The sequence below is a fragment of the Heterodontus francisci genome, chromosome 19, assembly GCF_036365525.1.
Source record: "Heterodontus francisci isolate sHetFra1 chromosome 19, sHetFra1.hap1, whole genome shotgun sequence".
NCBI classification, from domain to species: domain Eukaryota; kingdom Metazoa; phylum Chordata; class Chondrichthyes; order Heterodontiformes; family Heterodontidae; genus Heterodontus; species Heterodontus francisci.
In genome coordinates, this window is record NC_090389.1 from 7,101,890 (window position 1) to 7,114,475 (window position 12,586).

Consider the following 12,586-nt stretch of genomic DNA (forward strand, 5'->3'; position numbering starts at 1 on the left):
GACCTTATTCAGCCATTTGCCTTTGAGTCTCATCATTCCAGATTTTGGTTTTGACAGTCTGAGCTCAAGTCCATGATTGGGATCTCTGTAACTACTATTCCTCTGTACTCTCCTTTTGGACTCATATTAGAGATGGTTGTAGGCCTGTGAGTTTCCTCTGCAAAGTCCAAACATATTGGCCTCGATTTCTCAGCACAGTCCCAACAGTACTGAGGAGAATTTGGGGCACCATGAATTACTTTTGCTATGCCTCTGCCTTCATGCCCTCCTCCCCCCTACCCCGATTTAGAGGACAGCCTTGGGGCATAATGTACACATGTGCGGACACATTCAAATAGCCCTGCTGTTTTCATTTGCCCTTATTAAACGCTGGACATGAGACCACCTACCATGTCTTGGGGTCCAGTTCTCCATAGGTGGACGGTAGCTTGGGGTTTCAATTAAAGAAATACTTGCATTTATATAGTGCCTTTCACGATCGCCGGACATCTCAAAGCACTTTACAGCCAACGAAGTGCTTTTTGAAGTGCAGTCACTGTTGTAATTCAGGAAACACAGCAACCAGTATGCACACAGCAAACTCCCACAAACAGCAATGTGATAATCACCAAATAATCTGTTTTTTGTGATGTTGATTGAGGGATAAATATTGGCTAGGAAAAGAAGGATGTGTGCAAGTGCTCTCAGACCCCATCAGCAATAAAACTCAAGACACATCTTGCAATAGTAGCATTGCCCCCTTTCCTCCCCAACAAGGCTTGCCCAGATGAGTGCAATAGAGATCGGGGAGTCCAATCCCCTTTATGCATACTGCCCCAGAACTAGAAACTGGGGTCACCAGGGCATCTCCAGGTCAGAAAGCTCAGGTTCTTAATTTGATAAAATCTATCTCACATGTTTCCACTGCCGACCAACACACAAAGTGTGTGTCATTATCTATGAATAAAACTAATTTTATTTGAATTCTCCAAATACATAAGTGCTTCCCAGGAAACCATATGGTACAAATTTATTTTTAATAATGTATCAATAATATATCAAACACATGAAAAACTCAGGAAGCAGGTTTTCAGTATTTGTTATTTATAGTGAAATTAAACACATTCTTGATGTTTCTGTTCTGATTTTGCAACAATAAACACAGAAGAAAACTTCCTGGTTAGTGTGTTAATTACTAGCAATATTCTAACAACCATTTTCTGCCAAAAACTATACTGCCACTGTACCTGTCATGGAATGTCATTTATAAGGTGCAGTCTCTGAAGATATCCCCCTGAATTGTCAGGGGATGCAAGGCCTACTGCATCTTAATGAGCGTACTGCACCCTAACTGGCCTGCCTGGCAAATAGTGTGCTGGAGGCCTGTGCAGCAGTGCCCAATCTCCGAACCTGCGCTAATTCAGGCACTTCCCCATGATATGGCTGTGGTCCTGAGCAGCAAAAATCAAAGTCTACTGTATTTTTCCTGGGCAGCTCTGAGCTTGCTATAGAGTCACCCAGCCAACTTCTTATTCCACTTCCAAAGATTATTTCTTCTCCACTGCTGTTCTCTTCCTTCCCACAAAGATAATTTCCTTTTTTGGGTGCCACTTTAAACATTTGATACAAGAGCTGATGGTCAGAGTGCCTGCCTGTACCTGCACAGTCCTGTAATTGGGACAGAACACTGAGACACACCATGTGTTTTAGGCAATGGACATTGTAGAGTTTTAAACAAACTATACACAGAGGATGAGCTCCATCCATGTGGGGCATACAAAAAGGGTCTGTACAATTTATAGAAAAGATTTTCCTGGATGATGTTCTCAATGCATTATTCTGGTGTTGGCTGGAAGAATGCTTTAACACACAAACTATGAGGGGAGTTTTAAAAAAACTTAATTCCAACTTAAATCAGCAACAGCTCTGGTTAAAACAAACATAGGATCGACAAGAAAACATAAACATTCATTTATGCCTCATGTATTTACATTACATTGTAAAATCATGAGGTGTCCAAAATATGTGCACCAAACACTATCTTCTTCAAGTGTGTCCAAATAAAACCTAGCGACTACAGAAAGATCATCAATATATTACTGGGCTGACATCTACTCAGCTTCTGCGTCACCTTGCATACAAGGTCAAAAAATAATTCTCATAATCCTTCTTATCACTGCATACATAATGCTCAATACTTTAGTCTGGGGAAGGAGCAGGGATAAATTCTTTATTCATCAAAATGAGGTCAGTAGGTGTTGGGGTCAGAAACTTATTGCAGGCAGTACCAGAATCAAGCACGCTAGATATAAGGTGTAAACACATTAGACATGTTTATGAAGGGATTTTACATTCAGTCAACTTAAAACAGTGTATAGGCTAGGGATTTGTTTATGGACAACTGAAGCTTACTTTTCAGTAAATATTTTGGTAACAAAGCTTATTTTTTATTGACGTATTTAATTGGGTGGATGTGGCCTCATTTTGGTTTATGTGGATTGCGTTAATTTTCCATTGAGGTATTGGATAAAACAAGTTACTTAAATTGCACTAAAACAACATGGAGGTGATCACACTTGCAGCTCCCACATATTTCTTGCTTTAAGCGTGGCACTTTTTTCTTTTCGGAGTTGGGCAGAGTGGGAGGAGGAAAGAGGAACTACTTGTGGATTGCAGATTTGCTTCAGTTGTTTTTGGTGTTAAAAAATCAGTAAACACAAAGGGATGATTTTACAGATGCATGTTATGGTAGATGAGGAGCACCTCAAATCTATTTTTGCTCAATAATATTCTTCAAACCAATGGATAGAATATTATGCCCCATATCGAGGCTCCATGCCAGGAGTGCGCACTTGCAAAGGTCAGCCTGTGCACAGATCCCAGGATTTGCTTGCAGTGGGAGATGGGGATGGGGGTGGGGGGGGGGGGGAGGGGGGGGGGTTGGGAGCAAACTTCTGATACTGGGGCAGATTAAACTGCACCTGTTGTTGGTAGGGAATTAACTACCATCACACAAATACCACATGTCCAATGCCACAAGAGGAAGTGTTTTTAAAAATGGTCACATCATACAGGTATCATCCATGAAAGCTTTCAGTTAATATGCATTATGAAATGTACAAAACCTTACTGGTTTCATTTTATAGACACTCAATAGCACAACACTAAAATTTGAGATTCTGGGAGTCAATCTTTCAGACACTTTCAGGTTCTGCATTTAGCTTTCTAAAACCATAGTGGCAGCCTCTACATCCCATGCACACAGATGCAGCCTGTTCTGTGCAGCAGACCAAGGTACAACAGACACTACCTTAAATACCAGTAACACCGGCTGTAAAGTTTTTAGGGCTGAGATTCTCACACTAAAGGAATGTAAATCTTATAATGTAAATCTTTAGTTGTGTCAAGTTGATCATGGACTGGGTTCATCTATTGGTCGACGACAGTACGGGCAGCAGTTATGCTGAAGGACGAGCAGTTCATAGTCCTCACTGTGAAACATCTGTGGGTGAAGGATAACAGTGGTAAAGTAGGGGCAGGCAAAGCAGATTTTCAGTCAGGCAATAATCCAAGTAAACAACACTAAATCTGGATAAAGGCAAGATAACCCAGTAGGTAAATATGAATACACACAATGGAAAGATGATGAAAGGTGTAGATGAGCAGAGAGACATAGGGGTTCAAATATATAATTCCCTGAAAATACAAGTGCAGACAGATAAAGCCATAAAAAAAACAGCATTTCTGGTTACATAAATAGGGGCATAAAGTAGAAGTGTGGAGAAGTAATGATATATGTGTACAAAATGTTGGTTAGGCAACAAAGCACTCTGTACAGTTTTGGGTGTCCCAATATAGAAAAGACATTAAATCCATAGAGAACATACCAAGCAAGGGCAGTCTCATTAAGATGGACAATGAAGATCCAGCAAGAGATGTTGGGTGGTTAGCAGTTAAGTAGGAAAAGGAAAATGGTATGTGGGTCTCATTGACAAGATGAGCTAGGCAAGTGGGGGAAGGCTTAGCTTGGTGGATAGAGGGAAGCCGGGTAAGCAACAGAAACAGCTGAATGGATGGTGTCAAACTGAATGGCAAAGAGCTTCAGGAGCTCCTTTTACTTGTTGAAGGTCAGGGCGGAGGGGCTTGGGAGAGAGGTTTAAGGAGACAGTTTATTTATTTAGAGATACAGCACTGAAACAGGCCCTTCGGCCCACCGGGTCTCTGCCGACCATCAACCACCCATTTATACTAATCCTACATTAATCCCATATTCCTACCCCATTCCCACCTTCCCTCAATTCCCCTACCACCTACCTATACTAGGGGCAATTTATTATGGCCAATTTACCTATCAACCTGCAAGGCTTTGACTGTGGGAGAAAACCAGAGCACTCGGCGAAAACCCACGCGGTCACAGGGAGAACTTGTAAACTCCGCACAGGCAGTACCCAGAATTTTACTCAGGTCGCTGGAGCTGTGAAGCTGCAGTGCTAACCACTGTGCCGCCCAACCATTGCACCACTGTGCCGCACTATGTTGACAGTGTGAAAATAAGACAGGGGTTTATTCTTGCTACCAGGATGATTCTGAAGTAGTACATACTTATGGAAGAGAAGAGTGAGCATTGACATGACTTGCTGTTGCCCAACTAAATCAGGTAGGCTCAAGTATTTGCTTTTTGAACTTGAGGCAGCAAAGATGAGGGCCATGCCAGGAAGGCTGACTGGGATATAAAGTCAGCTGTGGTGTAAAACTTGACATTGGACCAGAACCTGCCTTGTTCCTGCCAAATGGGTAATGTTAAAAATGGGGCTTAAGTAGTTGGGAGTTTGTAAGTACAGGTGTAAGTCACTTGAGGGTAGAGATTTTGTTTCTAGGGATCAACGTAGAACAAAGTAGGGTCGGAAAGACATAAGGGGATCTGGGTGGTGAGGTATATAAGGAAGTGGTTGGAAATAGCCTTTCCTGTGATTGAGACAGAGGACCCATGGGAATAGAGAGGATGCAGGAGATGATAAGCTCAAGGGAGGAGGGTGTGAATATGGAAACAGATGTGTAGGCAGGACATTAGCTAGAGGCAGCATGGTTTTGTGAAGGGGAGGTCATGTGTCACGAACTTGATTGAGTTTTTTGAGGAAGTGACAAAGATGATTGATGAAGGAAGGGCAGTGGATGTTGTCCATATGGACTTCAGTAAAGCCTTTGACAAGGTCCCGCATGGCAGACTGGTACAAAAGGTGAAGTCACACGGGATCAGAGGTGAGCTGGAAAGATGGATACAGAACTGGCTTTGGTCATAGAAGACAGAGGGTAGCAGTGGAAGGGTGCTTTTCTGAATGGATAGCTGTGACTAGTGGTGTTCCGCAGGGATCAGTGCTGGAACCTTTGCTGTTTGTATTATATATAAATGATTTGGAGGAAAATGTAGCTGGTCTGATTAGTAAGTTTGCGGACGACACAGAGGTTGGTGGAGTTGTGGATAGTGGTGAGGATCGTCAGAGGATACAGCAGGATATAGATCGGTTGGAGACTTGGGCGGAGAATTGGCAGATGGAGTTTAATCCGGACAAATGTGAGGTAATGCATTTTGGAAGATCTAATACAGGTGGGACGTATACAGTAAATGGCAGAACCCTTCGGAGTTTGACAGGCAGAGAGATCTGGGCGTCCAGGTCCACAGGTCACTGAAAGTGGCAACGCAGGTGGATAAGGTAATCGAGAAGGCATATGGCATGCTTGCCTTCATCGGTCGGGGCATAGAGTATAAAAATTGGCAAGTCATGCTGCAGCTGTACAGAACCTTAGTTAGGCCACACATAGAATATTGTGAGCAATTCTGGTTGCCACACTACCAGAAGGATGTGGAGGCTTTGGAGAGGGTACAGAAGAGGTTTACCGGGATGTTGCCTGGTCTGGAGGGCATTAGCTATGAGGAGAGGTTGGATAAACTCGGATTGTTTTCACTGGAATGACGGAGGTGGAGGGGCGACATGATAGAGGTTTACAAAGTTATGAGTGGCATGGACAGAGTGGATAGTCAGAAGCTTTTTCCCAGGGTGGAAGAGTCAGTTTCTAGGGGACATAGGTTTAAGGTGCGAGGAGCAAAGTTTAGCGGGGATGTGCGAGGCAAGTTCTTTACACAGAGGGTGGTGAGTGCCTGGAACTTTCTGCCGGGGGAAGTGGTGGAAGCAGGTACGATAGCGACGTTTAAGAGGCATCTTGACAAATACATGAATAGGATGGGAATAGAGGGATATGGTCCCCAGAAGTGCAGAAGGTTTTAGTTTAGACAGGCATCAATATCGGCACAGGCTTGGAGGGCCAAATGGCCTGTTCCTGTGCTGTACTGTTCTTTGACAGAAGGGCAATGAAGTCATAGGAGAGATGTCAAGGGGAGCTGCTAAAGATTTAAATCAGTGAGTATGAAGAGTCACTCAGTGCAGAGGATCAAGGAGGAAAGCAGGGAGGGTATCTCTTGGAAAAACTTAGTTGGGACTTGGTGGGGATGGTGGAGAACAGGATTTTAAAGGAGTGGTGAGAGGGATGTAACAAGAGTTAATCTAAAAAAATGCAGACATTCCCACCTGGAAACATGTGGGGCACATTGTGATAGAGACATCAGGTAACAGTGATCGATAGTAGTGCCATCTTAACGGCTTTGGCCAGCGTTTAATCAAAACATCCCTTCTGCTCATCGATTGCAGAACTTCCCTATTCACAATCACAGGAACAAAATCTGAGCCTCCTTGCTGCCAAAAGAAAATGGAGGGTAAACAAAACTGATAAGATTTTCATCATTGGACTAGACTCTTAATTATTCCTGCAAGACCCAGATGAAACCCGGGTCTTTAATGATGAGCAGACTGGTGAGACATCCTGTGAAAAGTTTGATGAATTTTTGGACTTTGGCTGCCTGAGTACAATAATCCTGCATAAAAGTCCTGTAGTGAAAATTAGATCTGAATGTGGAAATTACTATCCACCGGCAAAAGTGTAAGTATTTAGTAAGCACCTTTTGAAAATGAATGCCAACAACTGTTCTTCATTGGTTACTGACTACCCGTTCTACAGATAATCTTAATTTAAGACTGTAATTTTAATTTAAATTTTAAACTAAATTTTAGATTAAAGTTTTAATAAAAGGGACAGTACGTTTAATTTCAACAGGTAACTGCGAGGACCCAAAGTGTTGCTGTCCTACTGTCCATTAACCATAGTTATTAAGAACATTAAACTGGAGATGTCTTTTTTGCCTCCACACATCCTGCATCATTCTCCGACCATGTAAGCTGCCCACAGAGCTCTTGCACACTTGTAAACATTGATTTGAAACATTTCACTGAAAATTCAGTTTGTGATGCTCCCTTTACAATAGGTGCGTGTCGCAAAACCAGACTGTGAAGCAGCAGCCTCTGATTTGCTTCCTCTCACTCTCAGTGGGGAAGCTTTTTACTCATGTGAGATAATGAACTGAGACGGGGAACAAGGCAAATGCAGAATTTACTTGTGGAAATCCATATCTTATTAGTCTGCAGTAATGTCATATCAAGAGGGTTGATCCAGCCGAACTGCCTTTCTAAAACTGTATAGGCTGTTACTTGAGAGATATTTTCATATCGGTGTCCCCGACGTTTGTACCTACTGATGGATTCTATTATTTTGACAATTGCTAATGTAAGACTAATAGTTTTGATGTGTTGTCTTTTTGAAAATAGGAACCATTTTGGTACCAAACAGACTCTGTTTGTTCTCACAGACATGCATTCTCATTCCAGCCTTCAGGTAAAGCCTTGAAGCACCAGTTGTTCCAGGACTCAAGAATATTCTCATCAGCTATATCGGAGCACATTTGGTAGATAGGGTAAAGGAACTTGCGTAACGTGACACAAGCTTGTGTCCTGTGCATTTTGTTACCCAGCTACTGCAATTTGGCAGGTCGTCCCAGAGGAAGTGACAATATTGGATTCTGATCAATGACACGTCGCTAGCCATTTATTACACACAAATTATTTGACCCCACTGTTCAGGTAACTGTGCTGGTAGTTGATTTCCATTCCTTGACCACCAATGAATATCTTGGTTTTATTCCCTGTCTTTTTGGTTTTCCTAACCATGCATTGATTGTACGTGGTTTGCCCTCGCGCCTCCACAGCTGCAAACCAAATATAAGGTGATACAGCAGAGCTGTCCTGGGTTCACTCTCCAGCAGATTTCCCCCTTCTCCACTCAGCAATAATCAGGCACTCAGCAGCATGGATAGAAGATAATGCTGCAGCCCCTCCCGATTACCATCCCCCACAGCATTATTTCTATACTAACAGGAACATATCATGGTATTTTCTTTTTAGTGAGGGGAGAACATTCTTTATTTTACTTTTTTAAAGTTTTATCAATTAAAAATACCAGAAACAAATACATCTTGTAAATTCAAATTTTCCCATCAGAAAAATGCCACCAAAGGCCCTAGAGACAGGCTCAGATGCTCAGCAGGTGGAAGGAAGTGTGGTCTAAGGAATCTGACACCTCCATCTGAAGCTTGGATGGCATGTTATTTATTTTTATTTATTTTATTTAGAGATACAGCACTGAAACAGGCCCTTCGGCCCACCGAGTCTGTGCCGACCATCAACCACCCATTTATACTAATCCTATACTAATCCCATATTTCTATCAAATCCCCACCTGTCCCTATATTCTCCTACCACCTACCTATACTAGGGGCAATTTATAATGGCCAATTTACCTATCAACCTGCAAGTCTTTTGGTGGTGGGAGGAAACCAGAGCACCCGGCGAAAACCCACACAGACACAGGGAGAACTTGCAAACTCCACACAGGCAGTACCCAGAACTGAACCCGGGTCGCTGGAGCTGTGAGGCTGCGGTGCTAACCACTGTGCCACCCTATGCTCTTATCTAATTAACATCTATAAATTTCAGTTTTGAAAGTTTCAATTGACCTCCAACATCCACAGGCTTTTAGGGAACAGAGTTCCAGATTTCTATTGCCCTTTGTGCAAAGAATTGTTTCCTAATTTCAATCCTGAATGGTCTGGATCTAATTTTATTATGCCCCCTTGTTCTAGATTCCCCCACCAGATGAAATAGTTTCACTGTATCTAAAGTATTGACAAGTTATCATTTTAAACATCTCAATTTGATCACCCTTCAATCTTTTATACTAAAGGGAATAAATGCCCAGTTTATGCAACCTGTCCTCATAATTTAACCCTAGTATCATTCTGGTGAATCTGCACAGTACTCCCTCCAAGGACAATAGATCCTTCCTTAGCTGTGATGCCTAGAACTGAACACAGGGCTCCAGATGGTCTGACCAAGGCTTACCACAACTGAAGCATCATTCCTCCCCTTTGTATTCCAGTCCTCTTGAGTTAAAGGCTAACATTTAATTGGACTTTTTTGATTGTTTTTTGTACCTGTCCACTAACTTTTACTAACTTGTGTAAATGGACCATCATTTGGAAAATATTTTTGACTTTATTGGAACCAAAGTGAATGATGTCACACTACCCCACATTTACCACAGTTTTACCCACTCACTTAATCTACGTTCTTCTGTAATGTCCTGCTCCCATCTGCAGTACTTACTATGCCTCCTAACGTAATATCGAAAAACTTTTAAATACAATTCTCTATTCCTTAATAAATATGGTGAAAAACTGAGGCTACTGTACAAGCTCCGTGTGGAACACCACTTATCAAATCCTGCCAATCAAACTTTTCCTGCCAATTCCTACTTTCTGTTTCCTACCTCCCAACTAATTTCTAACCCATGTTGCAAGGTTGCCTCCAATTCCATGCTCTTTATTTTTTTTAATAATCTCTTGTGCGGAACCTTATCAAATGCCTTTTGGAAGTTCATATAAGTAACATCCATAGACATTCCCTTATCCATTTTAATGGCCTCCTCAAAAAATACATCAAGATTAGTCAGACATGACCTACCCCTCACAAATCCATGTTGGCTCTCTGATCAATTTAAATTTGCCCAATTGTTCAGTCCCTCTGTCCCTAATCATTCCAGCAACTTTCCTACAACTGACATTAGATTGACAGGTTTTTCCCTCCTGTGTTAAATAATGGAGTGATATTAGCAATTTTCCAATCCAACAGCACAATTCCCAAATCAAAGGAACTTTGGAAGATAATGACCAACACATACTTAATTTCCTCACCAACATCTTTTAATACTCTGGAGTGAAACTATCAGGTCTTGGAGATTTGTCTCAGCACTTTCACCAATACCATTTAAAAAAAAACTTATAATAAATTCAGTAAGTTCCTCCCTTGATTTATTTTCAGTTTCCCTTGTACCAATCCTCTTCCTCTACTGTGAAGTCAGATGCAAAGTATATGGTGATTTGCATTTCTTTATGTTAATTTAATTTAACACCAAGTTACCTCAAAGCTCAGTTTTGCAGTGAATGGGTCTGCCTCAATCTTGGTCATGTTGTCATCAACCTGTAGAGTCTGTGCATCTACAAAAGTGCCAAAGAAATGGTCCAAACATGTTGGAAAATACAACAAGCTCATATTCATAAGTAATTTAGTTCAGCAGTTTATCTGAGAAGGAGTCACAGCACCTGTATGTGGTTTAACGTCTCATCTGAAAGATGGCACCTCAAGACAGTGCAGCACTTACTCAGAACTATGCTGAAGTGTCAGCCTGAATTATGAGCTTATGTCTCTGGAATGGAATTTGAACCGAAAACCTTTTGATACAGATGTGTGTGCTACCACTGAGCCAATGTCATTCACTGCTGCATGTGAGACCAGCTGAGTTTACCCACACCCCAAAAGAATTAATTGAATGTGAGATTCAGTGGGTTGGATCTGAAATCTACAGCAGGAATCTTTTTTTGTAGATGCTAAGGTCTCTGGTGAGCCTTGGTGATGATGTAATCCACCAGTCCCAAAGTGAGCTGCAGACAAGTCAGCTCTTCTTGCTTGACAACAGCCACAGCATGGTTATGGACATGCACTTTCCTACTCCTGGCAACTGCCATTGTACCTCGAAAATCTCTACTAACTCAGTGGCCACAGCTTCTTTCACCTCAATTATTATGGCTGATGAGGCACTCAATAAGCACCAAACAGCCTGTGTGCTAAATAGTTCCTTGGTGCCTCTAATCTGAGTGGCAAAAGGAGTTAGATTTGCACCAGCAGTAGGCGCAGCCCACTATGGCAACTGCTAAGAACTTTCTTCATTAGCAAGTCTGCTGTTTAATACTCCAAAAGTACAGAAATTAACTAAGGGCTAGTAATTGATGAGATAACTCTATGAATTATGCTTCCTCTATTCTGTTTTCCCTTGTCCTCTCTCGGGCAACATGCACCCATTACAGACCTGATCCCAGCTCTGACTGAAAGAGCACCTGGGGATGGACAAGTGTGGCCCAGAGGTGTCTTTCCCTCCTATTTTCCTGTCTAGTCTTGGCACTGCCCCACTGCAGTATAACAGAGCCTGGAAATCGGGTGGGGTGGGCAACACAGTCACACCACCACCTTCTCAAGGGCAATTAGGGATGGGCAATAAATGCTGGCATAGCCAGTGACGCCCACTTCCCATGAATGAATAAAAAAAAAACTGTGTTGCTGCTTCAATGTGCAAAGTGATGCTATAAAATGGATACCGCCAATGTTCTTTTCCTGCCACCCGTCCTTTTTCAGTTCTGTCCTGGGCACCTCGCGATCAATCAGGGCCACTGCTTCCTCATCCGTAATCCCTTCTTCCAAATAGAACTGAACAAGTGGCAGAACCTCTGTAAACACAGCAAGACAGCTCATGAGATGAAAGGCCTGTGGAAACTAGAATGTAGCTCATCTGATTCAAACCCTGGGTCTTTGAATTTAGATCTGAACCTGGAAGCCTTTTGTGAAACTCAGTAAACACTGTAGTAAATAATAATGAATTCTCTGTTCCATTTTCAAACAATATTCTGTCAAGTCCTGTGAAATTTGAATGTGATTTTTAAAATTATAGACCTTTGGCATCAAGAAGTTTAAGGAAAAGCTACATTGTTGTAAATATCCTTAATCTCTTTTCCCAACTTTCCCTTCTCTTCGTTGAGCAGGGCTCCAGAATCTCATTGAATTGTCATTCGTTCTTTTTAATCCTGGACAGTCATGGGGTCCATCATGGCTGAGCATGATTCTGCATTCACTAGACATTGTGCGACTCCATTTTCAGCATGGGTCAAGAATAAATTTCAGATGTGGGAATCCTGGACAATTTTCCCACTTGAGCCGAGAGGTACTAAGGTCAATTGTAGCCCTCCACTGTCGCTTGAGTTAAACCTTTTAACACAACACATAAAGGAGCCTAATCTGGTATCTCCCCAATCCTGCATGGCCTAGTACCAGATCAAGCAATACACTTACCCAATGAATAATGGAGAACCTCCTATTTTTTTTATTCTATTATACATGGGACATGATCTGTGCTTTTTTGCTGATGCAATACTAGTAACCCAGAGCCCCAGGCTAATGCTCTGAGGTCATGGGTTTGAATCCCACCACGGCAGATGGTGGAATTTGAATTCAATTAATAAATCTGGAATTAAAAAGCTAGTCTAGTGGTGATCATA

At 42.0% G+C, this 12,586-nt stretch overlaps 1 protein-coding gene across 1 annotated transcript in view; it reads right to left on the reverse strand.

Annotated features, from left to right (window-relative positions):
• Positions 1 to 1,012: 1,012 nt before the first annotated feature.
• ift122 (intraflagellar transport 122 homolog (Chlamydomonas)) overlaps positions 1,013 to 12,586 on the reverse strand; it is a 229,911-nt gene continuing 218,337 nt past the window's right edge. Inside the window, exons 26-29 of the mRNA XM_068051340.1 lie at positions 11,633 to 11,761; positions 10,401 to 10,477; positions 6,564 to 6,728; positions 1,013 to 3,481 (exon numbers count right to left, since the gene is read on the reverse strand). Coding sequence (XP_067907441.1) covers positions 3,392 to 3,481; positions 6,564 to 6,728; positions 10,401 to 10,477; positions 11,633 to 11,761 — 461 coding nt within the window. The 3' untranslated portion in view covers positions 1,013 to 3,391. The remainder of the gene's footprint in view (positions 3,482 to 6,563; positions 6,729 to 10,400; positions 10,478 to 11,632; positions 11,762 to 12,586) is intronic.